The sequence below is a fragment of the Callospermophilus lateralis genome, chromosome 1 (genome assembly GCF_048772815.1).
Source record: "Callospermophilus lateralis isolate mCalLat2 chromosome 1, mCalLat2.hap1, whole genome shotgun sequence".
Lineage (NCBI taxonomy): Eukaryota > Metazoa > Chordata > Mammalia > Rodentia > Sciuridae > Callospermophilus > Callospermophilus lateralis.
Window position 1 is genome coordinate 222263833 of NC_135305.1, and position 26305 is coordinate 222290137.

Genomic DNA, 26305 nt, shown 5'->3' on the forward strand with positions numbered 1-26305 from the left:
CCCTTTATAGTCATTTCATGTCGATCAGAAATCACAGAAATTAGGCAGAAAAAAACCCAAGGAGACAAATACAAACAGCACAGCGTTTCCCCAAAAGTTCTCTGCTCTCATGGGAGGCTGGGAAAGAGACGGGGCAGGCCTAGGATTCTACTATGGCTGAGCTGGGCCAAGGCCAGGGCTGCCAGGCTCAGCTCTCCTCATCCAGGGACTCCGAGTCCAGCTGCGCCCTCTCGTGCTCCTGCTCCTCGCTCCCAGGCCTGTCCAGATCGGGGCCCTCCCGTAGGCTGCTGGTGGGGCACAGCAAAGGTGGCACGTGAGGCTGCATTGGCCCTGTCCCTACCTCTGGAGCTGTCAGGCAGGGCCAGTCCTGAGGAAGAGTTGGTCCTGGCCCCAGGCACTGCCTTGCTCTCCTCTCCTGCCCCACCCACTGCTAGGTGACTACAAGCTCCTGGAGCACAGTGCCCACCTGCTGTAGATGTGCCACGTGGGAGGCAGATGGGCCAGCACAGAGCAGGGTTGGGTGAGTGGGCACTGAACTCACCAGCCTCACCTGCCAGACACAGCCTGTGGCCTCAACCCTGGCAGCAGGCGGGGACTGGTGCTCACAAACTGTGCCTGCCTGTCCCACGGGTCTGCAAAATAGCACCTGCCCAGGACGCCTGGCCCAGGCAGCTCAAAGGCCTGGAGCTGCCTGAGGTGGGGCACTGTTGGCCAGTGCCAGCCAGGTGGACCAAAGGCTAGCTGCAAACTTGTGACAGGTGTCCAAAGTGGAGGGAACATCCCTGGGACTCTTCCCAGCAAGACCAGGTCCATCAAGAACCAGTGATAAGACAGTGGGGTACACTGCCCACTGCCTCCTCCCACAAAGGCTCCCCTCTTGCAGGTGACACTCACTTGTTGTGCAGATCTTCAGAGGAGCCACGTCTCAGGCCCTCCTCAGAGTCCTGCCCGTCCTCCTGCTCCTTGTCCTCCACATTCTCCCCTTTCTGGGACATGGCCTCACCATTCACAGGCGCTGAGAGACCTGGAGGACAAAGGGCCATGGCACACTGCTGGACTAGGTCTGGGATTCCCTTACCCTTTTTGTCCAGAGTGAGTCGGCTTTGAGAGAATATGCTGAAGGACGGTGAAGGACAGTCGACCCTCCTCAAAGGGTCACCCACGAGTGCTAGCTGGGTGAGTCACTTCTACAGCCAGCTCCAGGCCCTCAGGGCACCAGACTTCAGAGAGGGGGGCCGCAAGTGACAACAGGGAAGAGCACATCTCAGCCTGACATATAAATAAAGAGCAGCCTCAGGGCTGTCCTGACTGGCCTTCAGCTAAGCCACCTGGTATGAAGGGCTGACCTGAGCACCTACAGTTGGGACCACCTGACCCTGGCCACCCTACGAATCCCTCTGTGCTCTCAAAGCCTCCAGCCTCCTCAGCCACCCGGGACCCAGTAAGCTAGGCTGAGCTCGCACCCACACTGCCACAGCTGCCTTTCTGGGAACTCCCAGCTCCTGGCCTCACACACACTTGGATCCCAGGGGCACATGTAGTCCCCAGGCATCTGGGCTCTGGGCCCACAAGCAGCACAGGCACCTGCTATCACGAGCAGGCACTGTCAGGGCCTCCAGGCCACCTGTACCCTGTCTGGCACTCAGCAGAGCCAGAACACCCTTTGCCAGCTATGCCGGGATGGAACCAGGTCTGCAGACGCTACCAACAGGAACACCCACTCCAGACAGTCTGGGGAAGAGAGCAGACCTGGGTTCCCACCCAAAACATCCTGCAAGTACCTGTTCCTCTGGCCAGGAGGCCCATCCCAACCCTCACCGGTGCTGGGCTCCTCCTCCACCTTCTCCTTGGGGGCCTCTTCCCCAGCCAGCTTCTCCTCAGCCTTCTCTGCCTCGGCCTTCTCCTTCTCTGTTCCAGTTTTGTTCGCTTTCTGGATCGCCTCAATCTTTGGTCCCAGGACCCGTGACTTGAGCCGAGTATAGACTTCTGCCGCCTTCTCCATCACATCCTTGTTGGCCTTATATCGGCGAATCTGGCCACCAGGAGGCCCCACTTACTGAAGGCAGCTGGCCTTGCCCATCCCAGACCCTCCTCTCCAGTTGAGGCTGCCACCCTCCATGGGGTGCCCACAGCCACCAGTCCACCAGGAACCCCAGCTCAGGCATTCCTGACTGTGCCTGGCCCACCGCAGGCCCATCCCTAGTCCCACCACACCTTCTTCAATGTGGCCACCACATCTGTGTTCTTCTGCAGGATCTGAGAGGTCACCTGCAGGGTCCCTAGTTCTTCCAGTGCATTAAGACACCTCTTCACGTCCTGTCAGATGGGGAGTGAAAAATGGCAGCTCTGGGCAAGAGACATCCTGGCCTCTCTGCAGGGAAGGCTGCATCTTGCAGAGCAGTACCACTTAACTGTGCCACTGGCAGGGACTCAGGACAGGCAGGGAGAACCCAGAATCCCACTGTTGGGGATCCTCCTGAGGTGCCCCTGCTGGCGAAGCTAGGCACTGCTCTTGGCAAGGCCATCCCAGGCCTTCAGCTGATGGAATGAGGACTCCACCAGTGGGGCCCTGGATTTGCCCAAGCTTCCCAAGAATTCTAAGGAAGCCCTGGATGCAAGGCGGCAGAGGGGACCACACGGCTCAGGGAAGTGGCTGTGCTATAATAACATGGCCCCAAAAATGTCTTACCGGGTTGTCAACCTTGAGCGCAAACTTGATCTCACTGTGAAGTTTCTGGAGTTTCTCCTCCACAGAAGGTTCTAGGGCCAGGAAAGACAGCGAGCGGCAGGACTTAGCGGGCCTCCAGGCCCAGGCCACATGAGTACCCAGTTGGGGCAATGCCTCAAGACCCCCAGAGGAGCCAGGGTAGGAGGAGAAGAGGGCAGTGGGCAGCTAAGCCCAACCTGCACACGCTCCAGCCCCCCCTCAGGGGTGCTGAGGACCTGCCTAGCGCCCTCTCGGACCAGAAAACCCCACCTCCATGCACTTGCCCCCACCCCCAGCAGACTCGCAGCCCGAGTCTGGTGGCTCCTCACCTTTCTTCTTCTCCACCTTCCGGTCTAACTGGAACCCTTCGGACCGCTTTCGGGTTCGTTCTACCTTCAAGGGCCTGTGGAGAGGCACCCCATCATACGGAACCCAGCAAACCATATAGTCCTCCCACCCAGGAACCAGCGCCTGGGGGTGGACCCACCCAAAGGGCAGAAGGAAACCTTTAGGAGGCCTCAGGGGCTGGGTTCAAGGACAGGTCAGAGCTTGTCACTATCTAGTTCCAGGACAGGACCAAGTTAGCTACAGGCCTCAAGCAGACCAAGACCCAGCCCCTCTACACCGGCTCTGTGAACCAAACCGCGTGCTAGAACTCCTCCTCTACCCCTGTGGCAGAGCGCTGGCAACAACAGAAAGCGCTTGAGTTTGATATTCGAACGAAAGCGAGCACGCTTGTCATCCCAGTGACTCGGGAGGCTGGGGCAGCAGGATCACAATTTTGAGGCCAGCCTCAATAACTCAGCAAGACCCTGTGTCAAAATAAAAAACAAGGGGCTGGGGTTGAGACTCAGTGGTAGCGTGCTCACCTCGCACGAGTGAGACCCGGGGTTCAACCCTCAGCACCACATAAAAATAAATAAACAAAATAAAAATATTGTGCCCGTGTATAACTTAAAAAAATCAAAAAAGAAAAATTTAAAATTTAAAAAAACCAAAAAGGACTGGGGCTTGGCTCAGCAGTAGAGCGCCTTGGGTTCATCCCAGTACCAAGGAAAAAAAGCAAGTAAGCCGCACATCACACTCCACGGCACAGCAGTCAGAGGGCCACGCTGGCCGGTTCTCCCGGGCTGTCTGTTCACCAATGGCTGGAATTCCATTTACAAAGTGGGCCAGGGATGGGCTCCACCTCCCTTCCTCAGTGGGTCTCAGAACCAAAACTACCAGGCTGGGGCTTGGCTGCGGCCCTTGGCACTGTGGACACTGGCCGTGTCCTTCTCTGGGGGAGGTGTCCTGGGTACTGCAGGATGCTGAGCAGCATCCTGGCCTTCACCTGCTCCATGCCAGGAGCTCCTCCAGTCATGACAGCCACCACTGCCCCCAAGTATCACCCAGGGATGCCTAGGGGCAGAACTCCTTGCCTTGGGAAGGACCACAATCCTGGAGCCCTGGCTCCCCCCGCAACTTGAACCCTCAAGTGGATTTGGCTCCAGGGCTAAATTCCAAAGATGACCTCCTGGGAGGCGGAGAAGCACGGGGTCCAGGCTGGGGTGAGGCTGGGGGCTGTGGAGCTGACCTGGCTCTGGGCTTCTCCTCAGGCCGCCCTCTCTTCTCCTTCTGGCTGGGTTTCCTTGGGGGGTCTGTGCTTTGCGGTTGCAACTTCTTGGTCGTTTTCTTTGCCTACAGCAGCCAGGGCCAGGGGTGGGGTTGGAGCATAGGTGGTGGGGCTCATGGTCCCAGACCCCAGACCACCCCACCTAGAGCTGCAGCTCCCCACTCCACGGCCCTTCTTCCTGCCTGCAGCTGGTGGGCAGGAGGCGGACGAGGTAGAACCACGTGTGGCCTTCCGAGGTCAACTCCTGTTCTCCGGCCCTGAGAGGGCTGAGCAGACTTGGGAGTCCAGGGCTCCACCAATGGAGGGGCTGAGCCACATTCCTGCCCAGCAGCTCAGGGTGGGGTGGGGACCCCTTCTCTGCCAGGAGCTGGGTTCCCCTTTGTAAATAAAGGGGGTGAAGGAGAGAAGAGGTATTTTTCCAGGTTCCAACAAAGAAAGGAGATCCGGCCTGGGGATGCCATCATTTGGGGTCCCTGAGCTCAGGCTATGAGGCCAGACTGAATTCTGCCAGACTGCCAGGGTCACAAGTTAGAGAGCTTGATGGGACCACAGCCCAAGGCACAGAACAAGCTCACCAGCTGCCACCACTCCTCAGAGCCCTAACTGCTCCCATACTCAACCACAAGCTGTTTGTTCTCTTACAATGGCCAGAGGGCACGTGTGAACACCTAAAATCAGACCTCTCTCCCCTCTGCCTATAGCCTCCATGGCTCCCACCTCCTTCAGGGTCAAAGGCCAAGTCCCCCCCATGGCCCATAGGTCCCTGTAGGACCTGCCCCATGCCCTTCCTGCCTCCTTCCTTCCTCTTTCCCCCTTGTTCCCTGTGCTCCAGCCAGGAGCCCCTCACTGTGCCTCTAGTATGTGAGGCCTCGGGGCCTTTGCATGGGTGGTAACTGCTGCCTAGAATGCTTTTCTCCCTAGATCCCCTGTCACTTCATTGGCTCCTTCCTTAAATGTCACCTTCTCAACTAAAGGGATCTACTCCTATTTAAAGTGGAAAAGAGGCTGGGGACGTATTTGGTGGTGAGGCCTTGCTGGCATGTGTAAAGCCCAGGGTTCAAACCCAGCACCATAAAAATGGAAACTGTACCACTTTCCAGTTTGAGCCTTGGACACCCATGTCACTAGGGCTCTCAGTCAGCTCCCCCAGCCTGGGCTTCCAGGCCCACTCACTGCTTCGGCGCTACCTCCCCGGCAGGTGAAGGAACTGTGCACTAAGGCCACAACAGGGTTAGGGGAACAAGCACAGGCAGCAGCCCCCGCCACCCTCCAGGGCACACACCTCTCTCTCTAGGTCGGCCTCTGGCTCTGAGTCAGAGGAGGACGGGGGTCCACGGCCCCGGGCCCGGCGGCCGCGCTTCCTGAGGGGCTCGTCCTCGGTCCTGAGCTCCTCTCCACTGCTGCCGCCACTGCCCCCACACTCAACGTCCCCGCGCTCCGCACGCTCCCGCCGCCGCTCCTTCTCCTCCTTCTCCTGCTCCCGTAGTCGCCTCAGCTCCTCTTCCTGCTCACGCCTCCGCCGCGCCTCCAGCTCCCGCCTCCGCTCCTCATCCCGACGCTTCCATTCGCTGATGCGGTCCACTTCGTCACTGTCACTGGGGCAAATGGCATTGGGGTCTCTGGTTCCCTCTGGACTCTGCCCCAGGACCCCAACCCACCTCACACCTGGATTCTGTCTAGGTGGACAGAGGACTTGGCCTGAACTCATACTGCCACCCCAAGACTGAGCCACAAGTGACCCCGGCTGACACCTACCTGTCACTGCTGGAGGTGGATGGTGGCCGCTCAGGCTTAGGTTTCCGCCCTCGGGGCTTTGGGGGAGGCTTCTCAACTGTGGAAGAGGAGGTGGTTCGTCCACCATCACTCCCAGGACTGCTGGGTGAGGTGGACAGGGACAGGAAGCCTGCTCCAGCCCCCTAGCAGAGGCGGCCCAGAGTAGCAGCTGCAGAGAGCAGGCCTCGGCCCCGGGTCAGCCCTACCTGGCTTTCTGCCACGTGGAGGCTTCTTGACAGACACATCCGAGTCGGAGGAGGAGGGGGAAGAGGAGGAGGAAGACGCTGACCTCTCCAAGGCTACTGGCTCCTCCTTAGCCCCGTCTGAATCTGCTTTGGAGTCCGAGTCAGAGGCTGATGGCACCTTCTGGAAAGTGACAGGGCCAGCCAGGAGGTCAGGAGGCTGAGGGGTGGGATGGGAGGCCAGGTGCACAGGGCAAGGAGAGGCTGAATCTGCCCTGGCCCGCCCCCCATTCAGGGCTCACTCTGAGCATGCCATCACCCCCTAAATCCACCCCCATCTCCACAGTAAAAACACAGGGCCACAGGAAGCCCTGGCATCTTGGGCTACGGCTGAATCCTTCACTTGGGGTAAGGGGCCTCTCCCCAGGCCTCACTTCCTCACAGGTGACAGGGAGCACAGCAGAGCCCCCGGATTTGGTGGCAGGATCATCGTGCACAGTCCTACACAGGGGCTACCCAGACAAGTTGCTTCCTTTGCCTTCAACCGCCCAGCCCCAACACATAGCGCAAGCATACAGGGACACAGCGACACAGCTTTGTACACACTCTGGTACACCGACACACGTTTACAAACACACAACACACTCATGCACAAAAAAACTCAGTGACACACAAAACACATTCATGGACACACCATCCACACTTATTCATGCTCATGTTAGCACAGACACACACACACAATCAGACACAGGAACCCTCGAGGCTGTGTCGTTCCAGAATCCAGTTTTCCAAGCCTGATGGTGGCCTCTCAGCACCTGCTCCTGGTGCAGCATGAGCACGTGGGCATTCAGAAACCTGCTGCTCTGTGGCACCTGCCTGCGGCCCAGTCCCCCTTCCCACAAGGGCCAAACTCTGCACTGAGGGCAGGGCCTGGCACCGTGACGAGAAGCCCTGGGTGAGCAAGGGAACAAAACCGACAGGGTCTACCTTTTTCTTCCGTCCTCCCAGAGGGCCCCGTCGTGGCGCTCGGACCACGGTTTTCTTCTCGGGGGTAAAGTCCTGGGTGAAGAGACAGGAGCTTCAGGGGCCGTTGCTGACTGGCTCCCTCACAGGCCCCCGAGCCCCCCATCAAGGAGCTGCTGCCTGCTGACCTGGTCACTGGTCTTTGCTGACTCTGATGAGCTCTCCGAGTCCTCTGCAGATGGAGACACACTGGCCTCATCCAGGTCGCTGGAGGCTTTTCGAGCTCGTTTTGAGACTGACATCTGTGAGGGAACAGTCTGGTCATATCAGCGGCTGAGAAACCTGTGAGCCCCACCGGGTCCCTCATAGCTTAGTAGAGGTCAATCCTAGAAGCTTCCACGGGAATCTTTGAGAATCTTAAAACCAGGGATCCAATCTTGAGGACGAGCCTGTCACACGAGGTGACACACTGCAGGACTCCACTCACAGAAGTTGTCAGAGCCACGGACACAGGAAGCAGAAGAGAAGGAACCTGGGGCTGGGAGGGGCTAGGTTTAGTGTTGAGTAGAAGAAGCTTCAGTTTAAATTGGAAAGTTCTAGAGATGTATGGCAATGATGGTGCACATCACATGAATGTGCCTGATACTACTGAGTCATACACTTAAGGATGGTTAGTGGGGCCGAGCACGGTGGCGCACACCTGGAATCCCAGAGGCTCAGGAGGCCGAGACAGGAGGATCACAAGTTCAAGGCCCACCTCAGGAACTTTAGTGAGGTCCTAAACAACTCGGCAAAATCCTGCTTCTAAATAAAATATAGAAAAGGGGTGGGAGGGGCTGGGGTGTAGCTCAGGGGCAAAACGTTTGACTCCCATTTGCAAATCCCTGGGTTTGATCCCAGACGCGCGCACGCGTACACACACACACACACACACACACACACAAAGAATGGTAGTGGGATGTTATGTGAGCTTCAGGTCAATAAAAAAAAATCTTAGATACCGATACAGATAATCTTTATTCAATTTCAGGGACTTACGTGTTCTCTGAAGTCCATGTGAAGAAAACAACTTTAGAATCATACAAAGGATTAACTGAGGCAGTAAAGAGAAATGGGCCTTAGAAATCAATCCCTGCCCAGTAACGACAGCACAGTTTCCCATCAGGACATCTGCTCAGAGTCACGAAGCACTTCTGCCCATTCTGCCACAACCAGAGACGCGCTCATCTAACAACTGTTAACTACTCTGTGCCCCACCTGAGGCCTCAGCATTAGGGACTAGTTGTGTATCTATGTTTGGCAATAAGAGAGGGCACAAGGTAAGAAGAGGTTACTAGGGTAGGCCTAATGCAGTATGACTGGGTCTCTCTAAGAAGGGGAGACTAGGACACAGACACAAAGGAACAACCATGACGGGACACATCAGGAAGTCCCAGCCCCACCACACCTTGATTTCAGACTTCTGGCTCTAGGGTTGTGGGAAGTAAGGTCCTACCATTTGAGCTGTTCCAGCTGCAGCACTCAGTTGCAGCAGCCAAGCTAGCACATACGTGTACTTGGTGACCCCTCAATGAGAGGTGAAGCCCCTGCTCCTGGGTGACTTATATTTCAGTCCAGAGAAAGATGTAAATATTAAAGAAGACTCTGTTAGAACAAGAAGTTCTGTAAAATAAAAAAGGGCTGGTTGGGGTGCCTGAGATCAGGAGCTCAGAGGTAGATGCTGCTATGAGGCCTGGGGCAGAACATGGGGAACAGAGGCTGGACAGCCCCAGGTGCCAAGGCCTTTGGGATGAGGAGCCTGGCATTTCAGAAGACGTGAAGAAGGCCTGGTGGCAGAGCAGGCAGTCAGAGGACAGGGCTCTGGCTGGGGCTGCATCCACAGGGCTGCACAGGCTATGTGGAGTTAGACCCTATCTTACAGATGCCAAGCCAAGGCCTGCTGAGGCTCATCTCACACCACACCTTTAAAAAGGGAGGTCGGGGGCTGAGGTTGTGGCTTAGCGGTAGAGCACTCGCTTAGCATGTGTGAGGCCCTAGGTTTGATCCTCAGCCCACATAAATAAATAAAATAAAGGTACTAAAAAAACAAAAAAGGAGGTGGCTGAGATGAGCGGTGAGCTTAGACCAGGGTCAGAGAGAAAGGACATCAAGAAAAAGGAAGCGAGGGAATTAAATATTCTTTGTTTCCTTCCTCATCTGCATTAGGATGAAGACTCTTAACCCAGCATTCAGGGAATGCCCAACTTATACGACATTTTTTGTATCCTGAGTTCACATGTTATTAATTCCAGGTTTCCGTCAGATTCTGAAGCAGCTCCAGACCCTGATAAAGATTAAGCATTTGAAGCTGGGGTGTGGCCTGGTGCCCTGGACAATAGGGCAGAACAGGAGGACTAAGACAACCAGGATGTTAAAAGGGCAACTGAGCTGGCGTGGTGGCGCACGCCTGTAATCCCACTAGCTCAGGAGGCTGAGGCGGGAGGATCATGAGTTCAAAGCCAGCTTCAGGAAAAGCAAGATGCTAAGCAATTTAGTGCAACCCTGTCTCTAAATAAATTACAAAATAGGGCTGGTGATATGGCTCAGTGGTCGAGGGCCCCTGAGTTCAATTCCTGGTACCAAAAAAAAAAAAAAAGAGCAACAGCATGTGGTCCTGGACAGGGCCTTGTAAAAAAGGACCCACTCTTCCTATGTGCACTTGGAAGGCTGAAGAGGAGGCCAGGGGGTGGGCGCCAAGTGTCCCTGAGCAGGACAGCTCTGTTACCATGACAAAAACAGCACACAGGCAGTGTCTAGGTGGAAAGACCAGCTCAGTGTCCCTACTGGCCAGGCACCATGCTGGGCCTGACTCCAAGAAGGCTCATGGTGGGGGTCTAGGATATCTTCTTTTTTAAAAAAATATTTATTTATTTACTTTAATTTTAGGTGGACACAGTATCTTCATTTTATTTTTATGTGGTGCTGAGGATCGAAATCAGTGCCCCACACTTATAGGCGAGTGCTCTACCCCTGAGCCCAACCATAGCCTTAGGATGTGTTTTAACCCATAAAATGTGGCTCAAGCTGTAACGCGCTCGCCTGGCGTGCGCGCAGTGCTGGGTTCAATCCTCAGCACCATATAAAAATAAAATAAACAGGTTGTGTCCACCAAAAAATGAAAAATAAATATTTAAAAAATTCTCTTTAAAAAAAAGTAAATAAAATAAAGATATTGTGTCCCATAATAACTAAAAAATAAATATAAAAAAAAAGTTGGGGAAAAAACTACTCAACAATCTTAAGATAGCAGTTAGAATTAATGTTTTTTTTTTTTTTTAAGAGAGAGTGAGAGAGGGAGAGAGAGAGAGAAAGAGAGGATTTTAATATTTTATTTTTTAGTTCTCGGCGAACACAACATCTTTGTTTGTATGTTGTGCTGAGGATCGAACCCGGGCCGCACGCATACCAGGCGAGTGTGCTACCGCTTGAGCCACATCCCCAGCCCCAGCAGTTAGAATTAATTTATATTGTAGACAACTTCTCAGCCATTGAAAACTTCATTGTAAGCCAGCCTCAGCAACTTAACGAAGCTCTGAGCAACTCGGCAAGAAACTGTCTCAAACTAAAAAATAAAAAGACCTGGGGAGGTGACTCAGTGGTTAAGTGCCCCAAGGACATCAATCTCTAATAACCAACCAACCAACCAAAATGTAATGCAAGGAAATGCTCATAACACTACTTACAAAACAAACAAGCTCCCAAATACATCAGGATATCATGTATCCTTGCTTGGTTCAGTAACACCCCACAGATAGCAGGAAACTTTTTTTTTTTTCCAAAATACCTACAATGAATATGGCTCATGGCTTTAGAAGCAAAAGCAAATGTTATTATAAAAAATAATTGGGGGGCTGGGGATTTGGCTCAAGAGGTCACGTGCTCGCCTGGCATGCACGGGGCGTTGGGTTTGATCCTCAGCACCACATAAAATAAAATAAAGATGTGTGTCCACTGAAAACTGAAAAATAAATATTAAAAAATAATAATAATAATAATAATTGGGGGGCTGGGGTTGTGGCTCAGGGTAGAGCGCTCGCCTCATACGTGTGAGACCCTGGGTTCGATCCTCAAAAAATAAACAAAATAAAGACATTGTGCCCATATATAACTAGTAAAAATAAATAAATAAAATAAAGGTATTGTGTCCAACTATAATTGGAAAATTAAAAATAAAAGTAATGGGGGGGGGGTGCTGGGTATATAGCTCAATTGGTAGAGTGCTTACCTCACATGCACAAAGCCCTGGGTTCAATCTCCAGCACCACGAAAAATAAAAATAAAGGGCCAGGGTTGTGGCTCAGGGGTAGAGTGCTTACCTTGCAGGTGTGAGGCCCTGGGTTTGATCCTCAGCACCACATATTAAAGATATAAGATAATAATAATAGGGGGCCAAGGTTGTGGCTCAGTGGTAAAGCATTTGCCTAGCATGCATGAGGCACTGGGTTCGATCCCCAGCACCACAATAAAAAAATAAATAAACAAGTAAAAAACAATAGGGGCCAGGGGATAACTCAGTGGTAGAGTAGGTACTCAGCATGTCGAGGGTCCTGGGTTTAATCTCCACCACCAAAAAAGTAAAACAAAAAAATATTAAAAAGAAATTTTTAAATTTCTTCCTCTATCAAATAATTTACTACTAGAACCTGGTCATTTCACCATGTACCTATATATTTAGAAGCAGTCAAAAGACAGGGAAGAGACTGTCCCTAACAGAACTGAACACACATCATCTGCATAAAAAAAAAAACTGTACAGGAATTTTCACAGCAGCATGAGCCATCCCGGCCAAGAAGTGGGAAAGAAGCCAAATGACCATTGACAAATGGACATGGGGCTGGGATTGTGGCTCAGCAGTAGAGCGCTCACCTAGAATGCACAAGGCCCTGAGTTCGATCCTCAGCACCATATAAAAATAAACAAAAATTAAAAAAAAAAAAAAAAGCACAAATGGAAAAACTCGGGGGCCATCTCTACAATGCAGCATCGCTCAACACACCACCACATGAAGAACCTTGAAGACATCATGCTCATGAGAACCACACAACGCCCGACTCCACTGACAAGAAACGCCCAAAACAGAAAAGTATAGAGAGAGGAATTTTGTGGGTGCAAATTTGAGGGGATGGGGCGACAGTTCATGCATGGTTCTGGGGTCCCTTTTGAGGTGATGAGAATATTCTGGAACTAGAAAAAGATGGCAACTCTGCAAATATACTAAAAATCACTGAGTTGTACACTTTGAAATGGTCAATTTTGTGGTGTAAGAATTTTATCTCAATTTTTGTTAAAGAAGAGAAGGGTGCTGGTGGGAGAGGTTTCAGGGTGCTGGGGTGCCTGTGCCACGCACAGGCCATGCCCCGGCTTGACCCCTACCTTCAATGCTGATGTCTTCCGTTTCAGGCCACTGTTGTCACTACTCTTATCAGAATCCGAGTCACTTTCCATCCTGTCACTGGCAGCTGTGGCAGTAACGGCTGTGACGGCCATGACTCCCCGGTCGTCCTCGTCCTCGTCCGCGTCGCTCCCACCTGCTGGGTCAGCTTCAGGGGCCTCACTGTCGGAGGAACTCACCGGCTGGGTGTGGAGGTCAAAGAATACGTGTCACCCTGAGTCTTGTGTGGATTTCCCAAATAGGAGGGGGAACCCACCAGTGGGGTCTCAAATGTCAGTTCCCGGCTTCCTTGCTTTACAAATGGGGTAACCAAGGCCCAGAATGCCCAGAGAAGGAGACAGGAGGGTAAGATGGTAGACACCAAGGTCAGGAAGTGGCACCCAGGGTTAAATCTCGGGCAAGTAACTCCAGCCTTTCTTGTACCTCAGTTTCCACATCTGAGCACAGTGTTGGCTGTAGAGGGCTATGGCGAGGGTGCGCCTGAAGTGGTGCGTGGAGTACCGAGGGCAGAGCCCAGGCTGTGGCAAGGGCTCAGAAATGTTTGCTTTCTCTTTTTTTAATCATTCTATCCTGAGGAAGCTGGCCTAGGACAAGACCTCTGAGCACCTTCCAGGTGCTGCTCAATTTCTATTGCATTCAAAATAACAGCAGAGGCAGCAGCAGGCACAAGAACAGCCACCACTTCTGTGTGCTTCCTCTGTGCTGGCCAGTGCCAGGCTCATTCATACCATCAGTCAATGCTTGTGGGACAGCATACTGCCATGTGCCCAGCACCACATGAGGGGGTAGTGAAGACACAGAAGGGACTGAGGCATGGTCCCTTGACCCTGGGAGTGACTGATAACATAAATATGGTTCCCAGTTGTGGCAACGGGCAGAAAATCACTGCATGTGGTTGTAGAGACTGAGGGGTGGGAGTATTTTGCACTGGGTAGTCCATGAGGCCCTTTAGAGGATGACATTTCAATGGAGAATCTGTCCCCAGCACGCAGAGGGGGACAGGCTATATGCACTCTAAAGAGCAGGAATGGCATGAATGATGGTCCCCTTAGCAGCCAGAAGAGGCTGGTACAGCCTTCCCCGGGCCCGGAAAGATGAGATGGCAAAGGAGAGGCACACAGTGAGACTGGGTGGGTCACTCAAGGTGTTACTGAGGCTCTAAAATCATCAGGCAAAGCGCACAGTGAAAGCACGGGGCTTTCTTGGGTCCCTTTCTGAATTCAGTTAGGATGTCTTACGTTTGTGGAAGGAAAACGCAGGAGCCCCAGGAATATTCAGCCATCACTCCTTCATCCAACGAACATTCTGGAATACCTACTATGTGCCAGGCCCTGGCTAGAGACGAATAAGACACGGTCCCTGCCAGTAGGGAGCTCATGGTCTAATGGGGAGACAGCCAAGTAAATATACAGTCACAAGAACAAGAAGGGGATGCCACAGCAGTTCTCGCGCACAGAGGCGCTGGGTGACACCAGCCTAGCTGTATCCAAGTAAAACCCACCCGAGCTATTTCACGTCGTTTCTATTCTGAATATCTATCACTTAAGACAGAAGAGGAGGCAGATTTTTTTTTTTTTCTAAATCTTGGTTGTTGATGGACCTTTATTTTGTTTATTTGTAAGTGGTGCTGAGAATCGAACCCAGTGCCTCACACATGCTAGGCAAGCGATCTTCCACTGAGCTACATCCCCAGCCCGGGGATAAGATTTTTTTAAGGCCGCAATCTCTGAAAACAACCCAGATGTCCATCAACTGATAGATACGCCATATGGCACGGGTACAGAATGGAACAGTCAAGCACAGAGAAGGAAGGGAGCACTGACACTCTAAGCAGAGGAAACCTGGACCTCCATGCAGCAAGGAAAATGGACAAAGGCCCCAAAGCAAGAAATCCCACTGAAAGGAATTTCTTGGCTAAATTAGGTGAATTGAAACAGTAGATCTGAGGTTGTCAGGAGCTAGAGGGAGAACTGAGGATGACTGTGAGTCGGTTTCTTTGTGGAGCAGGGGAATGTTCTGGAATTAGAGTGATGATGGTTATATACATTACAAATGTACTAAAGCTACTGTAGAGTTTTAAAATGGTTAAAATGGAGGCCGAGGATATAGCTCAATGGCAGAGGGCTTGCCAAGCATGTGCACGGCCCCAAGTTCAAACTCCAGGACCACAAAATTTTTTTAAAGAAAAAAGGAAATAGAAAATGGCTAAAATGATGAAATTTATGTCAATTTTATCTCAATTTTTTAAAAAAGATCACAGAGAAAGGCAAATTCTCTTGTTATAACTAGCTAGCCAGGGTACAGTGGATTAGACAGAGGCAGCCTACTGGCCAAGTAAAATCAAGGAGGAGGACTAAGGGCCTGAAAGAACGTGAGAGGAGTTTCAAGGCACATGCTGACAGTGAGACCAGGAAGGAGAAGCAGAGAGGAGCCAAGTCTGTGTCGAGATGCTGCAGCTGGGTGGGCGGGAGTGGGAGGGTTGGGGGGGAGATAGCGGTGGAAGGGCTAGACAGATGCTGAAGGTCAGGTCTCTGCAGCACATCACTGCACACACAGGCAGAACAGAATGGAAACGTGGGAAGAAGAATTTGGGTAGCAGAGCTGGGCTGGAGGGAACCTGGACAGAGGGAATGACAGGAGGGGAACTCAGCCCGCCTTCAGTTTCCTGCCCCCTCCAGTCTCCCTGTTTTATAAAGCCCCTTATTCTTCCCCCACCAACTTCTGCACACAGTCTCAAGCTAACAATCCCTGCTTAACAGACAAGAAAAATGAGAACCAGGTGTTGAAATGACCTCGCTGCTCAACACCAAGCATGTTTTGTCTGACTTGTGCTACTGTGGCCAAGGGCCCTTCAGCACAGCAACAGGGCCCCCTGACTATATAATTTTTGACAAGATTATTAAAAAGGACAATACTTAAGTAGGTCAAGCCCCAAACTGAATATGCCAGGAGAGAATAACAACATTTTCACAGTGATTTCTCTCACACCTTTCCTTCAGAGAGTTCAGAGGCTCTCAAATCTGTTACTTCCCCTTGGAGCACACCTGGTGAGTAAAGAAGGGAGAGCTTCAGCTCCACTTTTCACAAGGGGAAGCAGCAGCTCAGAGAGTCTAAGTGACTGAATGATGGGACCAAAGGTCTTTTGCCAAAGGTCTACATCACCATTCCAAGATCTACCATTATTTAAGTGATACTGAGCTTGTCATGACTCTCTATGCATGGTGGGAATTACCACTCTGATTCTGGGGATGAGGATACAGTCAGAGAGAGGTTAAGTTACAGCTCAAGAACAGAATGAAGCCAGGAGCAGTGGCACATGCCTGCAATCCCAGAGACTCTGGAGGCCCAAAGCAGGAGGATCGCAAATTCAAAGCCAGCCACCTATCTAGGACCTAAGCAATTTAGCAAGACCCTGTCTCAAACTTGGATTGTGGATGGGCTGGGATTGTGGCTCAGCGGTAGAGCACTCACCTACCACATGTGAGGCCCTGGGTTCAATCCTCAGCACCACATTAAAATAAATTAATTAATTAAATAAAGGTATTGTGCGCAACTACAACTAAAAAATAAATATTAAAAAAAAAAAAAAAAACAGGGGGCTGGGGATGTGGCTCAAGCGGAAGCGCCACCTGGCATGCTTGTGGCCTGGGTTGGATCCTCAGCACCACATACAAACAAAGATGTTGTGTCCGCCGAGAACTAAAAAATAAATATTAAAAATTCTCTCTCTCTCTCTCTCTCTTAAAAAAAAAAACAAAAAAAAAAACAGGGCTGAGGATGTGGCTCAAGTGGTAGTGCGCTCGCCTGGCATGAGTGGGGCACTGGGTTCAATCCTCAGCATCACATAAAAATAAAGATATTGTGTCCACCTAAAACTAAAAACTAAATATTTAAAAGGAAAGAAAGAAAAAAAGCGGGGGGTGGGGAACACCTGGCGATGTGGCTAAGCATCCCTGGGTCCAAACTCCAGTATCAATAAAAAACAAACAAACAAACAGAGGGCTAGGGATGTAGCTCAGTGGGACTCTGCCCTGGATTCAATCCCTAGTACCAAAACAGAGTGAATGACTAACAGAGCAGGGACACAGCTCAGGTCTGCTCTGTCCTCAAAGCCTGGGCCACTGGACACAGGCACACATGCAGTCAAAGCCCCTCCTCACTTCAGCCCTTCTCTTTACTGGCTGTAGTCTGGTTTGGGCCTCCACAGCCCATCAAGCGATTGGGACCAACTTGCTCACCCTGAGTCCATGCGTACAGCCAGAACCTCTGCATCTTACAGAGCTGGCTTTCAGCAAAGGTTTTGGGAAATCTGACCCACACAGAAACATTTAGTGGATGTGAATGCTGGTGGCCCAGAGAAGAACCCAGAAGAAATAAAAAGCCAAAGCTTGCCACCTCCAAACATCCCAGCATCGGATGGGTATGAGAGAAACAGCTGGCTGTCTGAATAAGCCTGGAGGTTACTATGGTGCAGAAGAGACTGGACCTCGCGTGGTCTCCTAATTTCCCATTGTGGCCTCTGATATCCATTGAGCACTTACTACATATTTTCTCACTGAAGCCTCCCAATAACTGAGAGGCTGAGAACACCATGAGCATGATCTTAGGAACACAGTCAGCAGGCGGCACAAAGCCAGGACCTGAACCCAGGTCTACTTGGCCCCAGGTTCCCTTGTGAGCGGGCAGGCCTCAGGTCCTCCTCCTCCCCCCAGAAAGAAAAGAAAATGGGCCTGGGGGAGGGAGGCCTGCACTTTGGTCTTAGCTCAGTTCTGTTGCTGACAAACTTGAGAGCCCTGTACAGGTCTCTGCCTCTTCACCTATCAAGGAACAAGGATATATGAAGTGGGATCCTTCTAAGCCAATGGTTCTCAACCATGAGTGATTTTGTCCTCAGGATGCATCTATCAATTTCTAGACATATTTTGGTTAATGAGATTGGAGGTGGAACCAGCCATGTTGGTGCACACCAGTAATCCTAGCAACTTGGGAAGCTGAGGCAAGAGTATCACAAGTTCTAGACAAATCTAGGCAACTTAATGAGACTCTGTCTCAAAATAAAATAAAGGCTGGGCATGGTGACACACAACCTCTAATCCCAGCAATTCTGGAGGCTGAGGTAGGAGGATGGCAAATTTGAGGCCAGTGTCTCAAATAAAAAATAAAAAGGGCTGGATATGTAGCTCAATAGTAAAGCACCCATGGGTTCAAACCTCAGTGCCAAAAAATAAAATAAAATAACAGGACTGTGAATGTAGCTCAATGCTACAGTACTTGCTTAGCATGAGTGGAGCCCTACATTCAACATTCAATAACCAGAACCAAGGAAAAAAAAAAAAAAAAAAGATTGGGGTGAAATGGAGAGGTAGTACTACTGCAGCTAGCAAGTGAAGACCAGCCATAGTGCTCAGCAGTCACAATGCCCAGGGGAGACCCTATTGCAGAGAATGACCTGGCCCCACATTTCACCATTATACTGCTAAAAAGGACAAATATTGGGAAACCTGGCCCAGGTCTATGGGCTATCAGATTTTAGCTGGGGCCCTGTGGATATTCAAGCAAACTCTCTGGGCTTTAGTTTGCTCATCTGTACAATGGAAAAACAGCACGTGCCCAGGCCACTCTCACTGTGGGGACCAAAACACACTTAAGTAAAAAAACACCCCAGATGCCATTTTTACCTGCTGGCTTCTGAGGGGATGAGAACTTGGCCCTCCTTTCCTCTTGGGAGGCCTAGCCAAGACTGTCAAAGTATTGAGGCTATTCTGTGGGCTGAGATGGACCAATTTTCAAGATTTACTCTTGAGTAAATACATCAAAGTTCAGAATTATGTGCTTAAGAAAAGAATGTTGGAAGGGTATACAAGGAATTGGATGCTGTGGTTATCTTGGGAAGAAAATAAAACAAAAAGTAAGCTAGGCTTAGAATGGAGGTACCAGTGCCTTTCAAACCAAAAACCTTGGGGATGAAAAAAAGAGATGCTCAGTTTCCTAAAAAGTGATGACTTCAAAAACCTACCTATGCCCTGGCTACATCCAAAGGCTCGGAGACAGCATTTTGCAGGGAAGACCTCAATGGTCCCAGGCCTCAGTCCTACACTACTAAAGCTACTTCTCAAGGGGCTTGTCCAGGAACCTGCATTTTAAACAAATGTTCCACTGAAAGCACATTCGGTTAGAGAACCAAAGAGCACAAATAAGCTCTAACACTTACAGCTACTTGGGGGACCTGCAGAGAACTTGTTTCATTTCAAGGGTGCACTACTTTTGCATTTCCTTTCCTCGAGGGCAGCATCTATGCAGTACTTAGCAAGCTGTGGGTGTCCAATAAATATTAAATGGTGCGATGATTCACCAGGAGGTAATAAGCTTAGGACATAACTAAAGAGAACTTGAGTCAGGGCCAGAAAAGGATCTCATGCCTTAAAGACCTTCTGATCCACACAGCCAGACTGGGGACAAGTAAAGCCTCAGGAAAGATGCTGAGTTATCAAACAGGGGAACCCTCTACCTCCTGGACACAGATTCTTTATCAAGAATAAAATACCATCAACATGAATACACATGGGCCCCAGCCCCTTGATAAGAGGCTACCAAACCATCAATGTCCAGGACACATCTGCTGAGTATATCCCAAATTCTAGACCCACAGCCCATGGCACATGGCAGGTGTCAACACAAACGTGTGTGGACCCATGAGTGGTTGCTTGCAAGCACCACCCAGCCCAGATTGAGATGGAGAGGTACATCCAGACCGTCTCAGGACCCTGAGTTCTCAAGCAGGACCAGGGGCGACAAAATGACTCCATCCATCTTCAGTTGATGAAAAACACATGCCAGATCTGACCCTCACCAACTCCCAATTTCCACTCCTCAGACAACCATGGATATCCTTTCCTTCACTTAACAAATTTTCCTTCACTGAGATCTGTTCCCTTGGCCTCCCCCATCTTCATGCCCACCCCCCTTCTAAATCCAGGCCATCACTGCCCCCTACCCGCAAAAGCACTGGTTTAAAAAAAGAGTAAAATCCCCAGTACAAAAAAAAAAAAAAGAGTAAAGAACCCCAGCCCAGCTTTCCTCCACCCACACCTCACCCCAAAATGCCCCCCACAGGGCACCACTCTCTGGCTTTTCAAGGCCTTCCATTAATGATTTACTTTTCAAAAGTTCTTCTTTTCCCAGAACATTCCCAGACACTGATATGCCACTGAGATGTCCTCATTGTTATGGTTCCTGACTATTTTTTCCCACCTGACCATGAACTCTCACATCTAAAAACTATCACTTATTCTCCTGCATCCAAAACCTAAGGAGAAAGAAAGCAGGGTTTTTTTTTTGTTTGTTTGTTTGTTTTTTTGTGGTGCTGGGGATTGAACCCAGGGCTTTGTGCATGCAAGGCAAGCACTCTACCAACCGAATTATACCCCCAGCCCAGGCAATGATTTTTTAAAGAAATTATTTTCCTTAGGAAAAAAATAGGTTTTATAAGAATTTTAATAACATCCTATTATAAATTCAAGCTCACCAGGCATAGTGAATACACCAATAATCCCAGCCACTCAAGAGGCAGAGGCAGGAGTACCACAAGTTCAAGAGCAGCCTGGGCAACTTACTTAAATCCTATCTCAACCTAAAAAATAAAAAGGGCTGAGGATGTGGCTGAGTGGTAGAGGGTCCCTGGGTTAAATCCTCAGTACAAAATCAAAAACAAAACCACAAACAATTAAATCTCATTCTATAGCAGTGATTCTCAGCAAAGGGTGATTCTTCAACCCTCTCTCCCTATCCAGAGACACAAGGCAGTGTCTGGGAACTTCACAGCACCCCTGGCATGGAGTGGGCGGGGACCACTGGTGCCACTTAGCATCCTGCATTCCAGAACACTCCATCCCCCAAAAACAATGTGGTCCTTAAAGTCCACAGTACCGAGGAAGAAAGACCCTGCCCTAGAAACTTCCTTTTCCTACGACATAAGGAAAAGGCTATTTCTAGCCCCCACTGTAAAGAAGTATCCCCAAATGGGCCCCACATACACCCCAACTGGATGTTCTCCATCTCCAGGGTACTCACCGGAGGAGCACTGTAGCTGGCGTGGGGGTTGTTCTGAATCTCCCACAGCCCCTCATTGAAGCCTTTCCTCTTGTTGGGTTTCCCGTACTTTTCTTTACATTTGTCGTAGGGGAACAAGTCCTTGGGTCCCAGGAAAGCTCTGGAGAAAGGAACAACAGACCACCTCCAGGTGAGCCAGGCCACACTGGGAGGCACCAAGGGGGGTAACCAAGTCCCAGTTGGAGACACTTACGTTTCGTGTGTACCAAAGAAGAAGATGGGGTATTTGTTGGGTGGGGGCTTCACAGCACCATCAGCAATGTCATCAATCTATAGTGAGAGGTCAATCAGCCCAATCAGGGGGTGATTTAGCGGGAGAGACAAGAGACAACTTCAGAGAACAACCCAGGAAATCACCAAGAAACCAACCAAGTTACTTGGGGAAAGGCATGAAAGGAGAGGGGAGCCTTCAACCTAGAAAGACACATCACTTTACAAATAGGAATCTGCATTCTTCTAGACACCCCTCATTGCACCTGTCCCCCACCCGAGGTGATCTTTCTCCCCCTAGGGAGAAAGCTGGTTCCAAGGCAGGTGCTTCACCTAAGCAAAGCCAAATATGGCCCCCTGAAGAAAATAAGGGGTGGGGCCAAGATCAGCTTCTGTGAACTCCCAGGACCCTCCCCTGGGACCCCTCCTGTAAAGAGGAGATCATGCAGGCAGGCGGCCTCCCAAAGGATGCAGCTGGCAGCTCCAAGGATGCAGAGGGTGGGGGTGGGCTGCAGGAGACAGGCCCTGAGCATCCAGGAAGTCCCACCCTCTCCCCGCAGGCCCACGGGCTCCAGCAGCTGTCAGTCACTTCCCCACAAGAGGGTAGCAGCCCCTTCACTTCCAATCAGGTGCTTGGAAATGTTCTGGGCGCTCTGAGCTGGAGAAGGGGGGTCAGGGGAGGGAAAAGCTAGAGCTCTGGAAAGGAGGGAAGTGTCCGTAAAGTTTCACCTCTATGGTCTCCCCCAGGAAAATGAGTGCCTCAAGTTAGGATGGAGTGGGTTCTCAGGTACCAAACACTGCCTTCCCCATCCACCTCTCCAGCTCCTGGGTGGCCGCGGGAACCTTCCCTGTCCCTCAGTTCTCTCAACTCCTCTCTCCGCCCGTGGCTCCTGGCCTTGGCTATGGGCATCCCGGCCACACATGCCCTCTCCTGCAGAGAATCCCAAACTCTGCCCCAGGACCGCCCAGAGCGCCTCCGGGGCAGCTCGCCCCCACCCCTCAGAGGTCAGCGCTGGCTGTGAGCGCCCTCCGAGCCCCGGCCACACTCCTGGGCCTCACCCCTCCACTGCCCGTCCGCCCAGGGCTGGTCTTCACCTCACCCAGCCTCCCTCAGTCCCCCTGGCCGACTGCACCACCCTCAGCCCGGGGCCACTTGAGCCCTCAGATCTGGGGTGACAGAAGCTTCTGGGGTTCCCGCTGCACACAGCCCCCCCAGACAGGGCCAACCCCAGCCATCGGCCACCGCATACGCTGCACTCCCAGGCCCGGGGCGCCCTTCAGCCCTGGGCACCGGCTGCCGCCGGAGGGGAACTCGAAGTCCGCGCGGTCAGCGAGGGAGAGCCGCCCCACGCGCCCCCCGCCGCGGGCTCCGCCAGCCGCCTCTCCGGCCGGGGCCGGCCACGGGGCCCAAGCCAGATCGCAGCCCCGCCGCGCCTCCCGGGGTCCTGCCCACCAGACCCGACCTCTCCTCAGGCCCACCACGGACCCTCCGGTCTCAGCGCGCCCAAACCCAGCCCCTCAGGCCCCGGGTTCCGAGCCCCCGAGCCCGGCGCGCGGCTCCCTCAGCCCCTCGGACCCGGACCCCCGGCGCGCGGCCCCTCGGACGCCGGAGTCGCCGGACCCCCGCACTCAGCACCTCAGGCCGCTGATCGCCCGGAGGCCCCGCACTCAGACCGCGGACCCCGGGAACCACAGGGCCCTCAGAGCCCCGCGCGGCCCCTCAGGCCCAGGGACCCCGCTGCCCCACCCCCCGCAGGGCCCATCACCCGCGCGGCCTCACCCGGGCCGGCCAGTGAGGGTAGCCCTTCATCTTGGCAAACACCAGGTCTCCGGGCTTGAAGGCGTGTGGCATGCTGGCGGCGGGAGGCCCAGGCCGCGGGAAGCGGCAGCGGCGGCGGCGACGGCAGCGGAGGCTGCAGCGGCGGCAGCGGGAGGCGAAGCCGGGGGCGGGAGCCGGACGCTGAGGGGGCGGGACGGCCGCACAGGCAGCCGACCGGCGCGCACTTATTGGGCTCGGCGCCACCGGAAGTCCCGCCCTCAGGCCGTCACGGGCCGGTGACTCAGTCGCTCAGGCCCACGTGCGGGGACAGAGAAGCGCGGCGACCAATGAGAAGAGGGGTAGGAGCGGAGCAAGTTAACGGGATTGGGTAACGGGCGAATCCAGAGGCGTGACCCAGAAGCCTAATGGGAGGGGGCGGAGGTTATGGGAGGTGAAAGGGAAAAGGTATGAGGAGGGAAAAGGAGTCGCTACGGGAGTGAAGGGGTGGGACTTAAGGGAGAGGGGCGGAACATAGGCCGCCGCAAGAGGAGGGGCGTGAAGTGTGGGACCAACCATTGGATACCACAGGAAGAAAGGCCCAATTAACGTAGGAGGCGGGTTATTGACAGCCTATCTCCCTGAGGCGGGTCTCAAAATGGTGAAGCAGGACATTGGATACCACAAGAGCAGCCTCTCGATCTAAGGAACAAGCATTGGCTACCACAGGAGCGGGGCCTAGTAGGGCGTCTGCCATTGGCTGCCCCAGGGGACGTTCAACTCGAGGCGGGGCCTAGGAGGCGGGGCCTAGGGAAGGGGCGGGCCATGTGGGGTCGCCTCAAAATGCTCGGCTTATTTACTTAATCCCGAAGAGAAGTTTACGGAGCGCTTACTGCGTGCCACGGCCACAGAGTCCTCAAGACACACGTTAATTGATTTAAAAAGTGAATGAGCCGGGCGCGGTGGCACACGCCTGTAATCCCAGCCGCTAGGGAGGCTGAGATAGGAGGATCACGAGTTCAAAGCCAGCCTCAGCAATGGCGAGGCGCCGAACAATGCAGTGAGACCCTGTCTGCCTGAGCTCAATCCCTAGTTAAAAAAAAAAAAAAAAAATACTGCGTTGCCAAGTTCCTTAACTGCTCTGTGCCTCAGTCTCCCCACCTGCGAAAAGGGACTCTTAACGGTACGGATTCTACAGAGCTGTGAGGGTGGCGTGACTTCCCCAGCCCCAAGGGCTTGAAACTATGTCTAGCAATAGGTAACACTAGGTGCTTTCAATGCTGTAACCCTGGTTTCCAGGAATTCAAGTCCAGCAGGGCATTAAATGACATTTATTTACTTATTTAATTGGGAACCAGGGATTGAGCTCAGGGGCACTTGACCACTGAACCACATCCCCAGGTATGAAGATATTACCTGATAGTTTTTCTATAGCAGATAGTTTTTTTGTTGTTCTGTTTTGTTTTTTGGTACCGGGATTGAACTCAGGGGCACTTGACCACTGAGCCTGTTTTGTAATTTATATAGAGAGACAGGGTCTCACTAAGTTGCTTAGCACCTCACCATTGCTGAGGCTGGCTTTGATCTCCTGATCCTGCTGCCTCAGCCTCCTGAGCCATTGGGATGACAGGCATGCTCCACCATGCCTGCAAACAGTTTTTTGTTTGTTTGTTTTACGAAGTTAAAGACAGACTTCTGTTGTGATTCAGAAAATCTATTCCTACGTGCCTTGGGACTAACTATGTCCACCCACAAAGTTGTGCTGAAGCTCTAACCCCAGCCCAGGCAACTGTCTTGGGAGTTAGGGCCTCAAGGAGGTGACTGGGTTAAATGAAGACACAGTGTGGGGCCAGGCCCATGGATACTGGTGAAGACACTGAGGAAGCTCGGGGACCTAGCTCAGTTGGTAGAGTGCTTGCCTTGCGTGCACAAGGCCCTAGGTTCAATCCCCAGCGCCACACACACAAAGGACACTATGAGGAGGTGGCCATCCACAAGATGGCCCTCCCCAGATCCTGACCATGATCTTGGACTCCAGCCCCCTGAACTATGGCTGCCCGTGTCTGTTTAGGCCACCACGCAGTCTACGGTATTTTGCTGTAGCATCCCTACCTAACACAATAGATATCTACCCAAGAGAAATGAAAATAAATGTGCACACAAACACCTGTATAGAATCTGGGTGTGGTGGTACCAGCCTGGGTGGAGCTCAGTGGTAGAGCACCCCTGGAGTCACTGCCTAGCCACATAATAGTAAGTGTAATAAATGTACATATCATCAGATAAAAATATCTAACATGTAGTTTCAAAAAATAGTAAAAGTGTGGTGGCATATGCCTATAATACCAACAACTCTGGAGGCTGAGGCAGGAGGATCTTAAGTTCTAGGCCAGCCTCAGTAATTTGGCAAGACCCTGTCTCCAAATAAAAAAGGGCTGGGAATGTAGAACATTCCCAGGTTCAATTTCTAGTTAAAAAAAAAAAAAGTAAAACCATAAATTTAATGCTGTGTATTGGTGGTGGTTAGTCTGAATTCCAGGTCCCCAGCATGGGGACCAGCATGGAAGCTGCCCCTATGCAGGAGAGGGTCCTGGGCTAGACCATGGTACAGATGGAAAGACTGAGGCTGGGGGAGGGACAGGCTTTGCTCCAGGTCAGGTTGTGGGAGTTTGAAGAACAGAAGCCACCTCTGCGAGTTCTGCCCCTGAGACCCTGCTGTTTGGACACACACTTGTCCTCTCCCAGACCCTGAGCCTGTTCAGGCCTGGCTATATTAGGTTGAGCAGCCAGAGAAAGATGGAAGGTGGGACCTGGATCCCCAAGAGCTAGGGGAGGCCCAAGGGGCCCCTTCAGCCAACCAGTGGCAGGCTGAAGTGAGAGGGGATCTCCAGCTTCTTGCCAAATCAGAATCTGGTCAAAGCAAAGATTGGGCCAGAAATCATCACCTGAGGAGGTGACGCACCTGGTCAGGGGAGGCCAAGTGGGCAGAGGGAATGCTCCAACTCCAGATTGACACACAGACTCCCCCCCCCCCATCAGCTGACGTTCTGAGCACCTGCTCTGTGCTATGGGCTTGACCTCTGCTCTCCTGTTTACCTACTGAGACATAAACCTCCAGACCTTTAGCTCAGAAATGCTTGGTGGATACTGCACCCCCCTGGTAACAACACACTTTTTTTTTTTTTTTTTAAGAGAGAGTGTGAGAGAGAGAGAATTTAAATATTTATTTTTTAGTTTTCAGCAGACACAACATCTTTGTCTGTATGTTGTGCTGAGGATTGAACTGGGCCGCACGCATGCCAGGCGAGTGTCCTACCACTTGAGCCACATCCCCAGCCCACAACACACACTTATTAAGCAGTCACAATGTGCCAGACCCTGTATGCTATGAATCTAAGGTGGTTTGCTCCCGTGTCAGCTGTTATTTTTCATTCCTGCTGTCTGGGTGGGGGAACTGGGAAGAGCACCTGGGGATGGAACCCGGGAGGGGCCGACTCCATTTGAGCCAGAGCTTCTCTCTACTAGAGCCTCGAGGCCTACATCCTCATCTATTGTGGAC

The 26305-nt window shown here is 52.0% G+C and overlaps 1 protein-coding gene across 2 annotated transcripts; it reads right to left on the reverse strand.

Annotated features, from left to right (window-relative positions):
* Positions 1–6: 6 nt before the first annotated feature.
* On the reverse strand, positions 7–22951 carry Hdgfl2 (HDGF like 2). Of its 2 annotated transcripts, none has more exons than XM_076851304.1 (16): positions 22771–22951; positions 20974–21050; positions 20742–20880; positions 12653–12853; positions 7429–7542; positions 7265–7336; positions 6302–6461; positions 6078–6153; positions 5605–5917; positions 4284–4387; positions 3037–3110; positions 2690–2760; positions 2215–2316; positions 1819–2032; positions 895–1024; positions 7–284 (listed from the first exon to the last, which is right to left on the reverse strand). In XM_076851304.1, exons 1-16 carry the CDS (start codon positions 22840–22842, stop codon positions 188–190), a joined length of 2016 nt encoding a protein of 671 aa, XP_076707419.1. In that variant the 5' UTR covers positions 22843–22951; the 3' UTR covers positions 7–187. The 2 variants fall into 2 exon arrangements, with proteins under 2 accessions (XP_076707419.1, XP_076707411.1); XM_076851296.1 differs by having other exon boundaries at positions 7–287.
* Between the last annotated feature and the right edge of the window lie 3354 nt (positions 22952–26305).

Coding starts and splice junctions, on each gene's coding strand:
- Hdgfl2 (XM_076851296.1), bottom strand. CDS start 22,842: ATGCCACACGCCTTCAAGCCCGGAGACCTGGTGTTTGCCAAGATGAAG. Junction 7,337..7,428: donor CAGCAAAGACCAGTGACCAG/GTCAGCAGGCAG, acceptor CTCTTCACCCAG/GACTTTACCCCCGAGAAGAA. Junction 4,388..5,604: donor AGGCCGACCTAGAGAGAGAG/GTGTGTGCCCTG, acceptor TGGCTGCTGTAG/GCAAAGAAAACGACCAAGAA.